At 37.0% G+C, this 22,747-nt stretch overlaps 1 protein-coding gene across 2 annotated transcripts in view; it reads left to right on the top strand.

The window, feature by feature from the left end:
• INTU (inturned planar cell polarity protein) overlaps positions 1–22,747 on the top strand; it is an 85,472-nt gene that overhangs the window by 40,847 nt on the left and 21,878 nt on the right. Inside the window, exons 7-9 of one of the 2 annotated variants that reach the window (XM_061142317.1) lie at positions 2,757–2,834; positions 5,974–6,163; positions 10,031–10,084. In XM_061142317.1, coding sequence (XP_060998300.1) covers positions 2,757–2,834; positions 5,974–6,163; positions 10,031–10,084 — 322 coding nt within the window. The remainder of the gene's footprint in view (positions 1–2,756; positions 2,835–5,973; positions 6,164–10,030; positions 10,085–22,747) is intronic. The other variant, XM_061142318.1, reaches the window with a different exon arrangement.

The following is a 22,747-nucleotide window of genomic DNA, read 5'->3' on the forward strand; positions in this document are numbered from 1 at the left end:
GTTGGGATTTTTGTTTACCTTAAATTCATTTCTAAAATACTGCTGATAAAGTCTGTTTCATTAAAGTGATGACATTTTTGTCAAAAGGTCAATTCAGGAAGTTTTACAATTGAAAGGTTTGCTGCACTGGTTTAATGGCTACCTGTGTTCATTTGGCATGACGAGTGCAGAAAGGTACCAGGACAGCCCGCCTAGATTAATTAGTAAGGCTGTCAATACATTTTCCTCTAAGATGTGACCAGTACAGAAGTGGCTGAGATCAGCTTGTCCTCTGCTCAGACTTTTGACAGTATCACGGTTTGGATTTTGCATGTTTACAGTTTTTGTTCTTTTTCCTGTTGGCAATTTTGGAGAATTAAAGGTCAGCAGAAAGATGTTTTGCCTTGATGTTGAGCATCTTTGACCAAATAATGAATATTTAACTTGAAAGTGATTTCTTTAATGGTGTGTCTTATCGTGGTCCTCTTCTTAACTTTTTTGGAAGTATTTTGAAATATATCTTATTTTAATAGTTGGCTATAAGAGTGGACTGTTTATCTATATATGTGTTAGAAGTGAATTATTAAATCCAGCCCACACTCAAGGGCAAGAGTATCAAACAGTGTGTGGACTTGTTTTAACACCACAAACAGGAACTCCATAGGAGGCTGCAGTTAAAAATATTAAAATGATTGTGTTTTAAAAGGGTCTTTAATTTTGGACAGAAAGAGAATCAAAAATGTTCACATGATGGGATAGTGGTACTATTACATGATGGTTCTCTTTAATCAGCTAATGTGCATTTTTCAGGCCTCCCAGGTGGTACTAGTGGTAAAGAACCCGTCTGCCAATGCAGGAGACATAATAGACACAAGTTCAGTCCCTAGGTCAGGAAGATCCCTTGGAGGAGGGCATGGCAACCCACTCTAGTATTCTTGCCTAGAGAATCCCATCAATAGAGGAGCCCAGCAGGCTACACTCCATAGGGTCACAAAGAGTCAGACACGACTAAAGTGACTTAGTCGTCACTTAGAAAAATGCGTGTGCATTTTTATGTCTAAAAAAGGACTATAATGAACCCTGCTAGGAGACTGCCCTATGCCATGGGTTGTGTAATGAAAAATTTAGTTGTTTTTACAGTATGGGTTTATACAAATTGGAGAATATCCAGAATAAGATGCTTTACAGTGTAGTGGCAGGTAGAAGGTGGCATAGTGCCTTTAGACTTTTGTAGTAGCCCAAAAGGCAAAAGAAAAGATACAGTTGATACAGTTAATACAGTGGTAAGATAAAGTAGTATGGGCAGTTAGAGAGCAAAGAGGAATGCCCAGCTGAAGAAGTGGGCAGAGGCTGCTCTCCCACATTCTGATGTCACCATGTGATGCCACCAGTCACATTTAGGCAGCTAGACACAGTGTTCACAGGTTTTGCCCTGAAGCCAAAAAAAGGACTGTCACTGCTGAGCTCTGGATCAAGGCTTTGCTCGATAAGATGATGCTCTAGCCATTTTCTCAATCTTTATTACTGCGGTGGAGGTGGGGAGGGGGCCTTTCCTAAATTCTTGTGTCATGTCCTTCCTAGAGAACTTGGCTGGTTAAGTTAGAATGAATTGGAAGGTCCTCCTCCTTCTCTAACCTAAGCTTCAAGTCAGGAATAGTCCCAGCCACCTCCTCACCCAGTTGTCTTACTGCTCATATCAACCTCTCTGTAGCAGACTCCTTTTCCTTGTTTCATCTTGTTTCACATGACTGTGAAAGGTAGTTATTATTGTTCTCATTTGTTCTGATTGGGAAATAGAGTATTGAGCGATCATGCCCAAGTGCCTCCTCAGTGTCAGTTTGTACATCTCTGTATCTCCAACATCATGCATGTGGTTTGTAATTGAACTGGCGTCCCTGGGATTTTTTTCCCTTGTCTGTCTTAATGCCACAGTCTGTATGTTTCTTTCTTCATCACTATACCTTTTACAATCAGGACAAGAAAAGCATTGCCCCGCAGAGGACAGAGTGGGGCATATACTCAGTAGTAACGTGTGTTTTCTCGGTGGGCAGATCACCCTACTGTGATGGCTGCAGTGAACAGTGAGGACATAACCAGGAAGACAGTGTGAGGTAGTAGAGAGTAACTTTGGAGCCCACCAGCAGGTTCTTCTCCCTGGGTTTCCTTGCAGAAGTTACTTCTTAAACCTCAGTTTACCCATTGGTGTAATGGGAGTAATAAGACCTGCTTTGTAAAATTCCTACAAGGCTTCACCAAGAAAGTGTTAAGTCCCATTTCTTTCCTTTCCCTTTCATTAAGGGGTGTTGTTTTGTCACAAAAGTTAGAGGTTCAGTTGAGATTTTAGTATTCCTGGAAAATGTCAAGAATTCACATTTCTTTCTATGTGCCCAGATTATTGCACTAACTTCTTATATGTATTACTTTTATTTAATCCTCAAAATGAACCTGAGAAGGTTTAGTGATTATGGTCCCATTTTACACATAAAGGAAATTAAATCCATTAAATCCTAAGGGGATTAAGTAATGTAGATGGTGATATAAAAGTTTGTACTTGACTCATGTTAGAACCCCAAATCTAGACGTCAGAATTTTTGGTTCTGCGGGAAACAACCATTTTACACAGCTGTACTCATAGTTAATGTACATACTTTTCATATTTTTCATATATATATATATATATATATATATATATATAAAATGTAAAGATCTGCTTCTTTTGTTATGAAATCAGTTGTCTATGTTATAAATGAACAGATGTTATTTTGTTTTTTTTTAAGAGTACCTCTTCCTCAGCTAAGGAATATGATAGAAGATGTTGCCCAAACCTTAAAATTTATGTATGGTTCTTTAGATAGGTGAGTACTTCTTTGAATTGAATCTCACATTTTAAGTATATGATTCTAAATTATTTTTTGTGCCTAATAGTATTCCTTGGTTGTCAAGTTAGTTGTTGTTGTTGTTGTTGTTTACCTTATTTTCTCATCCTTCGTGTCTGGCTTTTATTTTACAGCTCTAGGCAGGTTTTCATTTGATCCAGTGCATTTTCTTTTTGGTCTCATAAGTTTTGTGAAATAGTGATGTAAGCCCATTGTGATTTGATATATTTTTGTAGGAGCAAATGTAAGCATTTCTTCAGAACAGATACAGAGAAGAGTAAGAAGATTTCAAATAAGTTTTTTTTGTGTTTTCTTCTGATTAAAAGACCATTGTCAAATTACTATCCTAAAATGTGATATTTTTCCTTAATTTTTTTTAGTAAAAAAATGTGCTATTAAAATAAAAGACACGGTGGAAAAGGTAATTGACTATTTATTTTCATGTATATTCTTCCATATATTGAGTTGGCCAAAAAGTTCGTTTGATTTTTTTTCCGCAAGATGTTACAAGGAAACCTGAATGAACTTGCTGACCAACCCAATATTGTCTATATAATATGAATATACACATTTTTTTTAACATGTGTGCTCATACTGCATATTTTTCTGCTTCTTGGTTTTTTAACCTCGCAGTATATGCTACATCTTTCTTGATCTGAAGGAGGAAATTTGAGGTAGTCATTTAACATTTGAACATGTAAAATTATGAGTGAGAAATAGATTTTTTTTTTCTCTTTGGAGGATTTTTGTAATTCCCAGTACTTCAGAGGGCTAAAATGGTACCTTTAATTTAAAGCCTTAAGATTATATCAATATAAAAATTCCAAAGACAGTTTATATTCTTTTCCAAACCATAGTAGTATCAGCTTTGTTGTCACTGTTCTCAGAGCTGCCTAAAGGAATTTTCTGTGATGATGGCATCTGTAGAAATTGTCTAATCTGCAGTATTTTCCTCCAGGAGCCTCTTAGGAGACACGTTCCTCTCAAATCCAATTACGTATTAGCATTTTCCAAATGTGTGAACTATAAAAGGCTGGGCATTCATATATAGTGCTTTTACCTTTTACTAGTAAGAAAAATGGTAACCAATGAAAGTAAGGACTCTTAAGGTGGTTATAAACTACCTCCTTAAATTTATACTAGATGAGCAAATATTGCTGAATCTCTATTTTCAAAAACTAGAGATGATCAAAGATTAAATTCCTATAATGAATTCTGTATATGAAGATAAAGCAATTGGAGTTGTTCTATAAATTCCAATGAAGTAGGTTGAGGGCAGAGGGACTCTTGATTTCTCTGAATTTCATTTTGATATTTAGCTTCCATTGATTTGGAAGCATCTTCAAGTTGACAGCAAATTTAAGCAGTTTTTTCTTATCCAAGTTAGAATTTGAAAGGCAAACTAAAATAATAAATGTCAAGACCCACTGAGTTCTTGAAACCAAGAAGCAGTATGGATCCACGATATTAACAGTCATTTTGCTATAATTTTTTAATCACTTTTTTTCTGATTATGAAAGATTTTAAAGACCCATTGTGAAAATTATGAAATGACTAAAAAGTCCAAAACTTAAATTATCATTTGTAAGTTGTGAGCTGGTTAGTCCTCTGTAAGCGACAGAAAACTGATTATACCTTAACAAAGTTTAGTGTTGTGATCAAATTAAAGATGTTTCCTTCATCATTCCCAGCCAATCCATCAACAAATCCTGATCAACCTGTCTCTAAAACAAATCTCAAATCCATCCATTTCTCTCCATCTTCACTATTACCCTGTCCAACTACTGCTGTGGCTCACTCCTACAGTAACATCCTGATTTCCTTGCCTCCATTCTTGCCTCTTTAATTTCCAAAGTCAGAATGATCTTTCTACATTATTATGTGGCTCCCACATATCCTGATTTCAGATCTCAAACCACACCACCCTTCTGTACTGTTCTGCAGGCATCCTGGTCAAGCCTGTTCACACCCTGGCTTTTGTACTCTTCCATCTCACTAGACCCTCTTGACATGAGGACCTCAGCTTAAATGCCCTGTTCCTTCTCAGAGATCCTTCCCTAACCATTGGCTTTAAAATAGCCAGCCAGTCACCTCACCCATTCAGACAGCCCTGTTCTCTGCTTAGTCCTTTGTACAAGTTCATGTTTTTACATTTTGATCATTTATCATCATTCTCCAGTAGAATGTGAGCTCCATGGGAGTAGAGACTTTGTCTTTTGTCTTGATATTTTTATTGCTGTACCTCCATCCATGAGAATAGTGCCTGAAACACAGTAGGCACTCAAGTAATTAGTTGAATGAATCAGTGAATATTATTCTGATATATTAATGGTGTATGTATGTGTGTGTGTGTGTGTGTATATATATATATCAGTTATTGTGTTATCCAGTAGTCTATACCACTGAATGGTTGTCAGTAATGCTATACTACTTTTAAATCATTGAAACTAAGGTTTTTTTTTTTTAAGTTTTTAAATAGCTGTGCCTTCATTAGCAAAGAGGGGAGGAAATAACTTAGGCTAATCATGTGTTTACTGTATACCAGTAAGTAACAGGCATAATGAGTACTTACTGTATACTAGGTACTTTTCATGAGAGTTAGTTAGATTGTATTATCCCTGTTTTTAGAGTTGAGGACAAAAGTTCAGAGAAAGGTTAGATGATTTTCCTGAGAGATGTACCTAGTGAAAAGCAGTGATAGGATTTAGTCAGATCTGTTCTAGAAGCTCAGAATCTTTTTGTTATTCTATGTTGACTGAAAGATATTGGGAGTTGTAAATGGTTGAGAAATAATTAAAAGTGAAAGCAACTTACATTTTTTGCTAAAAGGGTACTTCACCCCATTCTGTTTTAGATATACTACTTGTGTTAGCTCTGTGGTTTTCCCATAGTACCATCTGCCCAGTGCATTTGAGAATAAAGTTTTAGGGTAAAAAATATTGACAGGGTGACTTTCTTAACACACTCTATCAGTTACCTTATGGCTATAATTCTCATTAAGGGAGGAGTAAGGAAGAGAACCTATGTAGTTGGGCAAGATCCAGTCCCTTTAGGGTTGTACAAGCAATGACCGCCATTTGCATGTGTTGTTCTAACATTACAGCTCTTGTTTTTTCAGTGCCTTTTGCCAGGTTGAGAATGTTCCTCGTTTGGATCATTTTTTCAGCTTGTTTTTCCAAAGAGCACTTCAGCCCACGAAACTACATTCGAGTGCCAGTCCCAGCACACAGCAGTATGATGCTTCCAGTGCAGTACTCTTAGACAATCTCCCTGGAGTTCGGTGGCTCACACTTCCCCATGAAATTAAGGTACTCTTAGGTGTCATAAATAAGAATCAGAACCAGTTGCCTTATAGTTCTTTATTTTCTTTTTTTTTTTCTTCTCCATAGGCTTTTTGTTATTTTCAGGATTGTGGGTAAGAGTTAAAAGGGCAACTAGTTGATATGGCAGGAGGTCCAGTGCAGTGAACTTTTTCTTTCTAAATAAAAATTAGTTCTCTCATCTTACTTTAACATTCAAGCTTTGTTCAAACTTGGAATACTTTTTGGAAATCATAATTATATGTGTGTCTTACTTTTTAATTATGTGGTTTTGATTTTATAATGCAGGGTCATTGAGTTAGGTGGATGAAATGATTGGCTAACAAATATTCTTAACTGAAATACAAACTCCATGAATAATACCAAAATCTTTGTTTACATGAGCATCTGTAATTAGCCTTAGCATTGTCCCATAGATAGCTCACCCAAAGGTAAGGTTCATGAGGGTTATCAATGTGATTTTAGTCATTTCTAGATCCAGAATAATTTTACTGATTGAAATGACTGAATGATTGAAGACTCATTTCAGACATATTCATAAACAACAGTATATTTAGCCACAGCATTTGTTAATAGTATTAATGAGGCACTACGCCATAGCAGTTTGTCCATGAAGAAACTCAAGCTATGTTGTAGTAAAACCCCAATTCAAGACTGTGCTCTTCATGGAATTCTACAATATATGATCAAATAAGTATGCCTTTTGACAGTTTAGTAATAATTTAAGCTGATATATCAGTCTCTTTACTCTGCTTTCTCATCTGTAAAATGGGAACAATAATAGTATCTACTTCATAAAGAAGTTATAATACGTAAAATGCTTAGAGTCATGCCTGGCACATTGTTGTAATTATAGTTGTGAAAGTAGTATTATATATTGTATAACTGGAGGGAGTTGAGGGGTTAGAGCATGTTTAAGGGAAACTTCACCTTCTGGTATTCTTTTTTTGTCCTTGCCTCTTTCTACTGCCTCCTGCTGCATTTTTTTATCTGAGGCCAATGATTATCATTTTCCTAAATCATTTCCATACTGAAAAGTATGAAATATATAATTCTACTCCCCTCAATAAGAAATTGTAAGTGTTCAAAAGAGACAGAGTTTAATTAGATAACCTTACATTTAATATAGAAAGACCCTGGTTCCAAAGTCTGCCTCGTGTCCATTCTGGGGTCTTTTTTCTTTTGAAAGACACAGGACATTTTGTTAGTCAGAGGTGCTATCACCTCTTTTCTAGAGTAGGAAATGGCAAGCCACTCCAGTGTTCTTTTCTGGGAAATTCCATAGACAGAGGAGCCTGGTGGGCTATGGTCCATGGAGTCGCAAAGAGTCAGACAGCACTGAGCAGTTAATCACGCACAGCATCATCTCATGAGTTTTGCCCAAGTTCTTTCCCCTAAGACTCTCTTCACTTAAAGAAATGTTTTCTCCACAGAGTATATAGTCTCTTCTGTGAGAGTAGAGATATAAGACTAAATGTTTTTAGGGGCAGTGTCTTTAGATTTTGGATATATTAAGATTAAATATTTTCCTTCTAAGAAGTTTAAGTCATTTAAAAATAAAGCCTATTTTAGTCTTATAAATTCCATGTGAAGGCTTCTTCCTGTTTTCAGATTTCTCTTTTATTGACATTATTCCCCTTAGCTTAGCATACATTTGATTAAAAGGACTATATACTTTTTAAAAATTTACTAATTTTTACTTGAAGGATAACTGCTTCACAGTATTGCGTTGGTTTCCACCACACAGCAACATGAATCAGCCATAGGCATACATATGTCTCCTCCCTTGACCCTCCCTCCCACCTCCCACCCTGTATACTTTATTTTTATCAGCCTAAGAGAATATCACACTGAGAAATCACTGTGTGAACTGATGTATATTCTGTAATCTTTTGACTCAAGTCATACCTGTTGCTGTATCTCACCAGCTTTGGTTGTGCTTGCACTTTCTGACATTTCTGTATGGAGGTCAGCCTTTACTGTGCCAAGTACTCAGATGTGTGCTGTGCTCTGGGGATCCAAAAAAGTCCTTTGGATGCTCACAGTGTAGTTGGGTAGGTGGAACTTCTACAAGGGAAACAATGAGGGTATAGCTGAGACGTTTTTACATTTTGTAGTCTGGTTAAGAGAATTAAGAATAATATTTTTGGAAAGAGATAGATACGCTCTGATAAAGTGATCTGAAAGTCTCTGATGAATGTAAAGTTTGAAATACATGGTAATCCTTGAAGTTTTTGTTTTTGTTTTATCAGCAGACTCAGAGAACTCACACGCTTTGCTTTTCCCTTTGAGATTTCTTACTGTGATTAAAAATAGTAGGATTTATTGACTATATAGAAAACAGTAAGAAATTTTGTGCCTTGAGAAATCTAGTTAAAAACATATAGGTGTGTGAGGTAATTTGTAGTACCTGATAACTTGTAGGTGGGAATAATTGCTTTTAAGTTGGAGAAAAATATACTTGTTCTGAATTTAGTATATGATGAAGTTGCACTTCAGTTTTCTTTCCTTATTTTGTATGTCAGACTTTAAAAAAAAATTTTTTTTTCCTAAGATACACTGGAATAATTAAGAGAAAAGATATTTTACTTTTTCTCTTAAGGAGTATGAAGCAGCAATTATAGTAACCTTGTGTTTTAGCCTATAGAGTTCAGTAGCAGGAATAGCAACCTGCTTAACATTTCTGTGATCAGAAATCTTAAGTAGGTAATTTTCTTTTTGTCCTATAGTTTTTCACAACAGAAACTATAGCCACAGAAAGGAGAACATGAAGTATTTGCTAGATGCAGAAAAATGTAGGTCACAAATGAGTAATAAGTCACACCGTGTGAAAAGCATTGAGAGGCATGACTAATGTTTCCAAAGCTTCTGTCATCTCAGTAAGACACAGTTTGTGAAACAGTCCTGCAGAGAGTGCCCTTGGCCTTTTAAAAAAACAAAAAACAAGGATTATTTTTCACAAATACCATATATGCTACAAATTTTAACTATCAATAGTTTCCAGTTTATATATATGCATTACAGATTAAACCTCAGATTAAATATATTGTGCTTTAAAATTTTGAATGCTTCAGGGAAGGACAAATACATGAAAGAGTTCTGGCATCTTCCATAGGAACAGAAGCTAAATCCTAAGTAAGAGATTTTTCTAATAACTCTGTAGGGTGGTTAAACTGTGCCAGGTTCCAGGGGAACACTTGCTTTCATGATTTAATCCATGAATAAAGATTAACAGTCTTTTTATACAAAAGAGTTTAAAGGCAAGAGACAGGGAAGAATGTTGATATTTTCCAAGATCCAACTGTTGAGAAATATACAGAAAATAGAAAAATAGACAATTCATAATAGATTGGCTATATCAAGATTGATTTTCCCTTAAGATTTTTAATAGGTTAAAAGCTTTTCTGACAAAACTGTAATGCAGCTTTGTAACTTCATAAATTAGTTTGAACTGAATACAGAGTGAAGCCCATTTTGCAGTATTAAGATGTAAGTGAAAAATACCTGTATGTTAAAATACACTAATTTTATTTTTGTAATTGCAAAGCTTAAAAGCAAGATGTTCCATTTTGGGACATTCCTTAAATAACACAAAGGAGAGAGAGGTATTTATTTACTTCTTCAAGTGATTACTGGAGGAGGAAATGGCAACCCACTCCATTATTCTTGCCTGGAGAATCCCATAGACAGAGGAGCCTGGTGGCTACAGTCCATGGGGTCGCGAAGAGTCGGACACGACGAAAGCAACTTAGCACGCACAAGTAATTAAGCACTTTTATATGGCCAGTACTAAAAAGTAAATAATAAAAATTAAATGTTTGTGTTACTGTTTTTTTTTTTTTTTTTTCCGTATAGTTGGAATTAGACACGGCATTGAGTGACTTGGAGGCTGCAGATTTTGCAGAACTGGTAAGAGAAGCAGTGGATTTTAGGAAAAGTTCATTGTTTATTTCTTACTTTGTAAATCAGTCATTATTCTAAGTATTTTCCAAGGGGGCATGTAATAATCATTATATGCAGTATCATTTATAACTGGGCTTTGAAAGAAAGACCATACATGTTACATTGATTGGTAGTTATGGTTTTTAATCATTTAAAATACATATATATTTCCTAGCTCTGTCTAGTGAAATATATTTCCTAGCTCTGTCCACTAGAGCATCACTAGCACCCATGCCATTGTGTGTAAATAATATGGTTCACTTAAGGCAACTAAGACTCTTATGAGAAATGGCTGAATCCAGATTTAGGGCTGAAAATGTACAAAATAAGTCTGGCAACATCTTGTTATATCAGACATCCAGGAAGCTTTCAAAAATTACTAGGTTTAAATTAAGGTTCAAGTAATTAGGAGACAACTTGAAGAGGCTCTCACTAGAACATCTATAAGGATAATAACTGCATTGAATTGAAACACATCAGATATATCTATGTCTATCAGTTCATAATGGTACTAAAGAAAAAAGAAAGTTATTGGTCAACTTTGGAGAATACTAAGGAACCCATCCGTTACTGTGAAACAGTAATTAGGGAGAAAGAATCTAACATTGATCTCCTTTCCTGTCTAAACCATACCTCAAGGTTACCAAATAGAGATGAGGGGAGTTTCTCTTTACCGTCCGTCACTTCAGTTGCTCAGTCATGTCCGACTCTGCAATCCCATGGACTGCAGCACGCCAGGCTTCCCTGTCCATCAAAAACTCCCAGAGCTTGCTCAAACTCCTGTCCATTGAGTTGGTGATGCTATCCAACTATCTCATTCTCTGTCATCCCCTTCTCCTCCTGCCTTCAATCTTTCCCAGCATGAGGGTCTTTTCCAGTGAGTCAGTTCTTCAAATCAGGTGGCCAAAGTATTGGCACTTCAGCTTCAGCATCAGTCCTTCCAAAGAATAGTCAGGATTGATTTCCTTTAGGTTGGACTGGTTTGATCTCCTTGCAGTTCAAGGGACTCTCAAGAGTCTTTTCCAACACCACAGTTCCAAAGCATCAATTCTTCGGCACTCAGCTTCCTTTTTTTTTTTTTGGCACTCAGCTTTCTTTATGGTCCAACTTTCACATCCATAAATGACTACTGGAAAAAACCATAGCTTTGACTAGATGGACCTTCATTGGCAAATTAATGTCTCTGCTTTTTATTGTGCTGTGTAGGTTTGTCATAGCTTTTCTTCCAAGGAGCAAATAAATGTCTTAATTTCATGACTGCTTAATTTCATCACCATCTACAGTGATTTTGGAACCCAAGAAAATAAAGACTGTCACTGTTTCCATTGTTTCCCCATCTATTTGCCATGAAGTGATGGGACTGGATGCCATGATCTTAGTTTTCTGAATGTTGAGTTTTAAGCCAATTTTTTCACTCTCCTCTTGCACTTTCAGCAAGAGGCTCTTTAGTTCTTCTTTGCTTTTTGCCATAAGTGTGGTGTCATCTGCATATCTGAAGTTATTGATTTCTCCTGGCAATCTTGATTCCAACTTGTGCTTCATCTAGCCCTGCATTTTGCATGATGTACTCTGCATATAAGTTAAATAAGCAGGGTGACAGTATACAGTCTTCAGGTACTCCTTTCCTGATTTGGAACCAGTCTGTAGTTCCATGTCCAGTTCTAACTGTCACTTCTTGACCTGCATACAGATTTCTCAGGAGGCAGGTAAGGTGATCAGGTATTCCCATCTTTTTAAGAATTTTCCACAGTTTGTGGTGATCCACAGAGCCAAAGAGTTTGGCATAGTCAATAAAGCAGAAGTAGATGTTTTTCTGGAACTCTCTTGCTTTTTCTATGATCCAAAGGATGTTGGCAATTTGATCTCTGATTTCTCTGCCTTTTCTAAATCCAGCTTAAACATCTGGAAGTTCTCTTTATGGAATTAGTCTATCTAACATATCAAGCAAGAATGACAGAATTGGAATGTCATTTTTCAGTGAGTTAAAGGATCTAAGCAGTGATTGGCAGCAGTTGACACCACAAAAAGAAAGTCAGCCAGATAGTATATGGTTCCTGTTGGAAGCACACAAACCACCTATGAAATATACTCGATCACACCTCAAGGTCTAACTACCAATTTGTAGAAAATACAGGGGAAGAGGGGCATATTAGATGACCCCATTTGGACGAGGGGGATTGCTGTCAGCAAAATTCAGACTAGGAAACACAACAGGATGGTTTCTTCAACAAGTAGATTAGAAGATGGAGTGTGGGGTAGTAGGGGCATAGGGGGTGGCACGCAGTCAGGAGAAATTGAGAGAGAACCTATCAGTTACAAGAGACTCAAGAAACATAAACCAATGTCAGTATATGGATCTTACTTGGATTCTGATTCAAACAAACAAAATATTTTAAAATGTGTATGAGTGACTTCCCTGGTGGCTCAGATGGTAAAGTGTCTGTCTACAATGCAGGAGACCTGGGTTCGGTCCCTGGGTTGGGAAGATTCCCTGGAGAAGGAAACGGCAACCCACTCCAGTAATCTTGCCTAGAAAATCCCATGAACGGAGGAGCTTGGTGCAGGCTACTGTCTATGGGGTCGCAAAGAGTCAAGCACGACTGAGCGACTTCCCTTTCCCTTTCCCTATGAGTCGATCAAGAACACATAAACACAGATAACTGGATATTAGGTGGGAATAATTCTTTAGATGTGGTAATGATATTCTTGGTATGTATTTTTTTTTTTAAGTCCTTCTGTTTTAGAGATACATTCTAAAGTAGTTACAGATGAAATGATACAACATCTGGAATTGATTTGGAAATAATTCATCAGGGAGAGGGAAGAAGGAGAGAGATGAAACAAGATTAGCCACGTACTGGTCTTTGTTGAAGCTGGGTGGTGATGGGTACCTAGGAGCTAATATATTATTCTATTATTGTATGTGCTAAAATTTTCAGTAATGAAAGTTTCTTAAAAGTAAATGGGACGTTAGGAAGTAGAAGCAGGGAGGCTGGGTCATTCTTTAGCAGACTGCTGGTGAAAGTAGGGGGAGGTGGTTCACTTGAAAAGGCGGCTTAGTCGTAGCTAAGATCCAGAGCAAATGGAAGGGTATTTTGTTTGTAAAAAGAGTGGAATTTCAGCAAGGAGGACTGTTCATCGGTCGTACATCTTTTCACCAATGGAGAAAAAAAAAATTAACTAGATACTAATCATTAGGAGCAGTTTAGATCCAAAGTATTAAAATATGTAGGTTTTAGAAGTTTTATTATCAGTGCTGTATAGTTGGAGAAGTCTTGAGACTACTGGAAGAATAAAACTGAAATCCAGAGGCAGGAGACTTAAGCCCAAAACCTGAGAACACCAGAAAACTCCTGACTGCACGGAACATTAAGTAATAAGAGACCATCCAAAAGCCTCCATACCTACACTGAAACCAACCACCACCCAAGAGCCAGTAAGTTTCAGAGCAAGACATACCACGCAAATGCTCCAGCAACGCAGGAACATAGCCCTGAGCGTCAACTTACAGGCTGCCCAAAGTCACACATAACACATAGACCCATCTCAAAACTCATTACTGGGCAATCCATTGCACTCCAGAGAGAAGAAATCCAGTTCCACACACCAGAACACCAACGCAAGCTTCCCTAACCAGGAAACCTTGACAAGCCAATCGTCCAACCCCACCCACTGGGTGAAACCTCCACAACAAAAAGGAACCACAGACCTCCAGAATACAGAAAGGCCACTCCAGACACAGCAATCTTAACAAGATGAAAAGGCAGAGAAATACCCAACAGGTAAAGGAGCATGAAAAATGCCCACCAAGTCAAACAAAAGAGGAGGAGATAGGGAATCTACCTGAAAAAGAATTTAGAATAATGATAATAAAAATGATCCAAAATCTTGAAAACAAAATGGAGTTACAGATAAATAGCCTGGAGACAAAGATTGAGAAGATGCAAGAAATGTTTAATAAAGACCTAGAAGAAATAAAAAAGAGTCAATTAAAAATGAATAATGCAGTAAATGAGATCAAAAACACTCTGGAGGGAACCAAGAGTAGAATAACAGAGACAGAAGATAGGATAAGTGAGGTAGAAGATAAAATGGTGGAAATAAATGAAGCAGAGAAGAAAAAAGAATCAAAAGAAATGAGGACAAGCTCAGGGACCTCTGGGACAATGTGAAATGCCCCAACATTCGAGTCATAGGAGTCCCAGAAGAAGAAGACAAAAAGAAAGGCCATGAGAAAATACTCGAGGAGATAATAGCTGAAAAGTTCCCTAAAATGGGGAAGGAAATAGCCACCCAAGTCCAAGAAACCCAGAGAGTCCCAAACAGGATAAACCCAAGGCGAAACACCCCAAGACACATATTAATCAAATTAACAAAGATCAGACACAAAGAACAAATATTAAAAGCAGCACGGGAGAAACAACAAATAACACACAAAGGGATTCCCATAAGGATAACAGCTGATCTATCAATAGAAACCCTCCAGGCCAAAAGGGAATGGCAGGACATACTTAAAGTAATGAAAGAGAATAACCTACAACCTAGATTACTGTACCCAGCAAGGATCTCATTCAGATATGAAGGAGAACTCAAAAGTTTTACAGACAGGCAAAAGCTGAGAGAATTCAGCACCACCAAACCAGCTCTTCAACAAATGCTAAAGGATCTTCTCTAGACAGGAAATGCAGAAAGGTTGTATAAATGTGAACCCAAAACAACAAAGTAAGTGGCAATGGGACCACACCTATCAATAATTATCTTAAATGTAAATGGGTTGAATGCCCCAACCAAAAGACAAAGACTGGCTGAATGTATACAAAAACAAGACCCCCATATATGCTGTCTACAAGAGACCCACCTCAAAATAAGAGACACATACAGAATAAAAGTGAAGGGCTGGAAAAAAATATTTCATGCAAACGGGGAACAAAAGAAAGCAGGAGTCGCAATACTCATATCACGTAAAATAGACTTTAAAATAAAGGATGTGAAAAGAGACAAAGAAGGACACTATATAATGATCAAAGGATCACTCCAAGAAGAAGATATAACAATTATAAATATATATGCACCCAACATAGGAGCACCACAATATGTATGGCAAATGCTAACGAGTATGAAAGAGGAAATTCATAGTAACACAATAATAGTGGGAGACTTTAATACCCCACTCACAACTATGGATAGATCAACTAAATAGAAAATTAACAAGGAAACACAAACCTTAAATGACACAATGGACCAGCTAGACCTAATTGATATCTGTAGGACATTTCACCCCAAAACAATCAACTTCACCTTTTTCTCAAGTGCACACGGAACCTTCTCCAGAATAGATCACATCCTGGGCCATAAATCTAGTCTTGGAAAATTCAAAAAAATTGAAATAATTCCAGTCATCTTTTCTGACCACAGTGCAGTAAGATTAGATCTCAATTACAGGAAAAAAAATTGTTAAAAATTCAAATATATGGAGGCTAAATAACACACTTCTGAATAACCAACAAATCATAGAAGAAATCAAAAAAGAAATCAAAATATGCATAGAAATGAATGAAAATGAAAACACAACAACCCAAAACCTATGGGACACTGTAAAAGCAGTGCTAAGGGGAAGGTTCATAGCATTACAGGCTTACATCAAGAAACAAGAAAAAAACCAAATAAATAACCTAACTCTACACCTAAAGCAATTAGAGAAGGAAGAAATGAAGAACCCCAGGATTAGTAGAAGGAAAGAAATCTTAAAAATTAGGGCAGAAATAAATGCAAAAGAAACTAAAGAGACCATAGCAAAAATCAACAAAGCTAAAAGCTGGTTGTTTGAAAAAAATAAACGAAATTGACAAACCATTAGCAAGACTCATTAATAAACAAAGAGAGAAGAACCAAATTAACAAAATTAGAAATGAAAAAGGAGAGATCACAACAGACAACACTGAAATACAAAGGATCATAAGAGACTACTACCAGCAGCTCTATGCCAATAAAATGGACAACTTGGAAGAAATGGACAAATTCTTCGAAAAGTATAACTTTCCAAAACTGAACCAGGCAGAAATAGAAGATCTTAACAGAGCCATCACAAGCAAGGAAATCGAAACTGTAATCAGAAATCTTCCGGCAAACAAAAGCCCAGGACTAGATGGCTTCACAGCTGAATTCTACCAAAAATTTAGAGAGGAGCTAACACCTATCTTACTCAAACTCTTCCAGAAAATTGCAGAAGAAGGTAAACTTCCAAACTCATTCTATGAGGCCACCATCACCCTAATTCCAAAACCAGACAAAGATGCCACAAAAAAAGAAAACTACAGGCCAATATCACTGATGAACATAGATGCAAAAATCCTAAACAAAATTCTAGCAAACAGAATCCAACAACATATTAAAAAAATCATACACCATGACCAAGTGGGCTTTATCCCAGGAATGCAAGGATTCTTTAATATCCATAAATCAATCACTGTAATACACCACATTAACAAATTGAAGGATAAAAACCATATGGTTATCTCAATAGATGCAGAAAAAGCCTTTGACAAAATTCAACACCCATTTATGATTAAAACTCTCCAGAAAGCAGGAATAGAAGGCACATACCTCAACATAATAAAAGCTATATATGACAAACCCACAGCAAGCATTACCCTCAATGGTGAAAAATTGAAAGCATTTCCCCTGAAATCAGGAACAAGACAAGGGTGCCCACTCTCACCACTACTATTCAACATAGTTTTGGAAGTTTTGGCCACAGCAATCAGAGCAGAAAAAGAAGTAAAAGGAATCCAGATAGGAAAAGAAGAAGGGAAACTCTCACTGTTTGCAGATGACATGATCCTCTACATAGAAAACCCTAAAGACTCTACCAGAAAATTACTAGAGGTAATCAACGAATATAGTAAAGTTGCAGGATATAAAATTAACACACAGAAATCCCTTGCATTCCTATACACTAACAATGAGAAAACAGAAAGAGAAATTAAGGAAACAATACCATTCACCATTGCAACAAAAAGAATAAAATATTTAGGAGTATATCTACCTAAAGAAACAGAAGACCTCTACATAGAAAACTATAAAACACTGATGAACGAAATCAAAGAGGACACAAACAGATGGAGAAACATACTGTGTTCATGGATTGGAAGAATCAATATTGTCAAAATAGCTATACTACCCAAAGCAATCTATAGATTCAATGCAATCCCTATCAAGCTACCAACGGTATTTTTCACAGAACTAGAACAAATAATTTCTCAATTTGTATGGAAATACAAAAAACCTCGAATAGCCAAAGTAATCTTGAGAAAGAAGAATGGAACTGGAGGAATCAACCTGCCTGACTTCAGACTCTACTACAAAGCCACAGTCATCAAGACAGTATGGTACTGGCACAAAGACAGAAATATAGATCAATGGAACAGAATAGAAAGCCCAGAGATAAATCCATGAACCTATGGACACCTTATCTTCAACAAAGGAGGAAAGGATATACAATGGAAAAAAGACAACCTCTTTAACAAGTGGTGCTGGGAAAACTGGTCAACCACTTGTAAAAGAATGAAACTAGAACATTTTCTAACACCATACACAGAAATAAACTCAAAATGGATTAAAGATCTAAATGTAAGACCAGAAACTATAAAACTCCTAGAGGAGAATATAGGCAAAACACTCTCCAACATGAATCACAGAAGGATCTTCTATGACCCACCTCCCAGAATATTGGAAATGAAAGCAAAAATAAACAAATGGGACCTAATGAAACATAAAAGCTTTTGCACAACAAAGGAAACTGTAAGCAAGGTGAAAAGACAGCCCTCAGATTGGGAGAAAATAATAGCAAATGAAGCAACAGACAAAGGATTAATCTCAAAAATATACAAGCAGCTCATGCAGCTCAATTCCAGAAAAATAAATGACCCAATCAAAAAATGGGCCAAAGAACTAAACAGACATTTCTCCAAAGAAGACATACAGATGGCTAACAAACACATGAAAAGATGCTCAACATCACTTATTATCAGAGAAATGCAAATCAAAACCACAATGAGGTACCATTCCACGCCAGTCAGGATGGCTGCTATCCAAAAGTCTACAAGCAATAAATGCTGGAGAGGGTGTGGAGAAAAGGGAACCCTCTTACACTGTTGGTCGGAATGCAAACTAGTACAGCTGCTATGGAAAACAGTGTGGAGATTCCTTAAAAAACTGGAAATAGAACTGCCATATGACCCAGCAATCCCACTTCTGGGCATACACACTGAGGAAACCAGATCTGAAAGAGACACGTGCACCCCAATGTTCATCGCAGCACTGTTTATAATAGCCAGGACATGGAAGCAACCTAGATGCCCATCAGCAGATGAATGGATAAGGAAGCTGTGGTACATATACACTATGGAATATTACTCAGCCGTTAAAAAGAGTTCATTTGAATCGGTTCTAATGAGATGGATGAAACTGGAGCCCATTATACAGAGTGAAGTAAGCCAGAAAGATAAAGAACATTACAGCATACTAACATATATATATGGAATTTAGAAAGATGGTAATGATAACCCTATATGCAAAACAGAAAAAGAGACACAAATGTACAGAACAGACTTTTGGACTCTGTGAGAGAAGGCGAGGGTGGGATGTTTCGAGAGAACAACATGTATATTATCTATAGTGAAACAGGTCACCAGCCCAGGTGGGATGCATGAGACAAGTGCTCGGGCCTGGTGCACTGGGAAGACCCAGAGGAATCGGGTGGAGAGGGATGTGGGAGGGAGGATTGGCATGGGGAATACATGTAACTCCATGGCTGATTCATGTCAATGTATGACAAAACCCACTGAAATGTTGTGAAGTAATTAGCCTCCAACTAATAAAAATAAATGAAAAAAAAAAAATATGTAGGTTTTCAGAACCTAGATTTGTAGGTTTAATTAAAACTCTAACACTTGTGTTCATAGAACATCATTTTAGTGAACAGTTGAACTAACTGGTTAGAAAAAGATCTGTTGGGATTCCTTGTCTATAACATCAAGACACGATACACAAAAGAAAAAAGTTGATAAATTGATAATGTAAAATGATACAATTGTTTGGAAAAGAGTTTGGAAGTTTCTTAATAACCTAAACATCTGTACTGTGGACATCACCAGATGGTCAATACCAATATCAGACTGATTATATTCTTTGCAGCCAAAGATGGAGAAACTCTATACAGTCAGAAAAAACAAGACCGGGAGCTGATTGTAGCTCAGATCATGAACTCCTTATTGCCAAATTTAGACTTAAATTGAAGAAAGTAGGGAAAACCACTACACCATTCAGGTATGACCTAAATTAAATCCCTTATGATTATACAGTGGAAGTGACAAATAGATTCCAGGAATTAGATCTCATAGAGTGCCTGGAGAACTATGGAGGGATGCTCATGACATTGTACAATGACATTGTACAGGAGGCAGTGATCAAGACCATCCCCAATAAAAGGAAATGCAAAAAGGCAAAATGGTTGTCTGAGGAGGCCTTACAAATAGCTGTGAAAAGAAGAGAAGCAAAAGGCAAAGGAGAAAAGGAAAGATATACCCATTTGAATGCAGAGTTCCAAAGAACAGCAGGGAGAGATAAGAAAGCCTTCCTCAGTGATCAGTGCAAGAAATAGAGGAAAGTAATAGATCTCTTCAAGAAAATTGGAGATACCAAGGAAACATTTCATGCAAAGATGGGCATAATGAAGGACAGAAATGGTATGGACCTAACAGAAGCAGAAGATACTAAGAAGAGGTGGCAAGAATACACAGAAGAACTTTACAAAAAAGATCTTCATGACCCAGATAATCATGATGACATGATCACTCACCTAGAGCCAGACATCCTGGAATGTGAAGTCAAGTGGGCCTTAGGAAGCATCACTATGAACTAAGCCAGTCGAGGTGATGGAATTCCAGTTGAGCTATTTCAAATCCTAAAAGATGATGCTGTGAAAGTGCTGCACTCAATATGCCAACAAATTTGGAAAATGCAGCAGTGACCACAGGACTGGAAAAGGTCAATTTTCATTCCAATCCCTAAGAAACGCAATGCCAAAGAGTGCTCAAACTACCACACAATTGCACTCATCTCACACACTAGTAAAGTAATGCTCAAAATTCTCCAAGCCAGGCTTCAACAGTATGTGAACCGTGAACTTCCAGATGTTCAGTCTGGATTTAGAAAAGACAGAGGAACCAGAGATCAAATTGCCAGCATCTGTTGGATTATCAAAAAAGCAAGAGTTTCAGAAATACATCTACTTCTGGTTTATCAACTACATCAAGGCTCTGACTGTGTGGATCATAACAAACTGTGTGAAATTCTTAAAGAGATGGGAATACCAGACCACCTTACCTACCTCCTGAGAAATCTGTATGTAGGTCAAGAAGCAACAGTTAGAACTGGACATGGAACTACAGACTGGTTCCAAATCAGAAAAGGAGTACCTGAAGACTGTATACTGTCACCCTGCTTATTTAACTTATATGCAGAGTACATCATGCCAAATCCAGGGCTAGATGAAGCACAAGCTGGAATCAAGATTGCCAGGAGAAATCAATAACCTCAGATATGCAGATGACACCACACTTATGGCAGAAAGGGAAAAACTAAAGAGCCTCTTGCTGAAAGTGCAAGAGGACAGTAAACAAGTTGGCTTAAAACTCAACATTCAGAACTAAGATCATGGCATCCAATCCCATCACTTCATGGCAAATAGATGGGGAAACAATGGAAACAGCTTACTTTTGGGGGCTCCAAAATCACTGTAGATGGTGACTGCAGCCATGAAATTAAAAGACACTTGCTCCTTGAAAGAAAAGTTATGACCAACCTAGACAGCTTATTAAAAAGCAGAAACATTACTTTGCCAACAAAGGTCCATTTAGTCAAAGCTATGGTTTTTTTCCAGTAGTCATTTATGGATGAGAGAGTTGAACCATAAAGAAAGCTGAGTGCCGAAGAATTGATGCTTTGGAACTGTGGTGTTGGAGAAGACTCTTGAGAGTTCCTTGGACAGCAAAGATATCTAACCAGTCCATCCTAAAAGAAATCAATCCTGACTATTCCTTGGAAGGACTGATGCTAAAGCTGAAGCGCCATACTTTGGCCACCTGATGCAAAGAACTGACTTGTTGGAAAAGACTCTGATGCTGGGAAAGACTGAAGACAGGAGAAGGGGATGACAGAGGATGAGATGGTTGGATGGCATCAACAACTCAATGGACATGAGTTTGAGTAAACTCTGGGAATTGGTGATGAACAGGGAGGCCTGGCGTGCTGCAGTCCATGGGTCACAAAGAGTCAGACACGACTGAGCAACTGAACTGAACTCAACCCAACTCATTGCTATCTAACTACCCAAGAAAAATAAATCTATGTCAATACAAAGACCTGTAAACAAATGTTCATACCAGCTTAATAATCAATGTCCATCAACAAATTGTGGTATATATATTTATATGCAATGGAATAATACTCAGCAAAAAATATTGCCAACTGTGTTGATGGAACTGTTCTATATCTTGATGTTGGTGGCACTTACACATCTGTACACATTTGTCAGAACTGGCAGAATAATTCAGAATTTTAATTTTACAAAAAGAGGGATCTATTCTAAACTTTTTGTGACATTAGATTTAAGATTTAATGTTATATTTTAATTCTGTGTCCTTTTCTTTAGTGTTTTAAGATTATTATTAAGGTACAATTTATAATAAGTAAGTTTTTCTGTGCCCTTTTATAGTCAGTCCCTTCCCCTACCCCAGTTCCTGTAACCACTGGTCTGTTTACTGTGCGCATGGTTTTCCCGTTTCTGGAAAGTCACATAAGTTGAATCACATGGTAAATAATATTTTGCATCTGACTTTTTTTAATTAGGAAGTTTATTTAGTTTTACAAATATTACATGAGTACATTCTTATGGGGAAATGCAAACAGTAAACATAAACCTAGCATTTTGCTTGACCACTCATACATCAAAACCAGCCCTATTCTCAGAGTTAACCATTGTTATCAGTTGGTGTATATTCTTGGTAACCTTGTATTTATGATCTTACACTGAAGTAATTTTGTCTGAAATGTGCAGTGTAGATGATACTGTCATACTGCTAGTAGGAATATAAACTCATGCAACCTCTCAGGAAAACAATCTGGCAATATACATTAGATATATATATCCTCTGGTATAGGAATTCAACCTCCAGGAACTTATCAACTAAGGAAAATATCAGGAATGTACCCAAAGATTTTCTTTCTAGGAATATTCTCCACAGCATTATTTATACCCTGAAAAATTACTAGAAACAAAATACTACATTATGGAATCTGTTCAATAATATAGCCATTAAAATCATGTTTAGAAAACTGTCTACTGACATGAAAAAATATTCAAGATCATTTTCTGTGGAAAAAGCAGGGTCCTAAACAACAACAGCAGAACCAAACGAAACCCAAAAAATACCAAAGGTTGGCAAGGATGTAGAAAAATTGGAAACCCTGTGCACTGTTGGTGGGAATGCAAAGCAGTGCAAATGTTATAAAAAAAAACCAGCATGGTGGTCTCCGCAAAAAAATAAAAAACAGAACTACCACATGACC

This window comes from Dama dama, chromosome 5, assembly GCF_033118175.1.
Source record: "Dama dama isolate Ldn47 chromosome 5, ASM3311817v1, whole genome shotgun sequence".
Classification (NCBI taxonomy): Eukaryota; Metazoa; Chordata; class Mammalia; order Artiodactyla; family Cervidae; genus Dama; species Dama dama.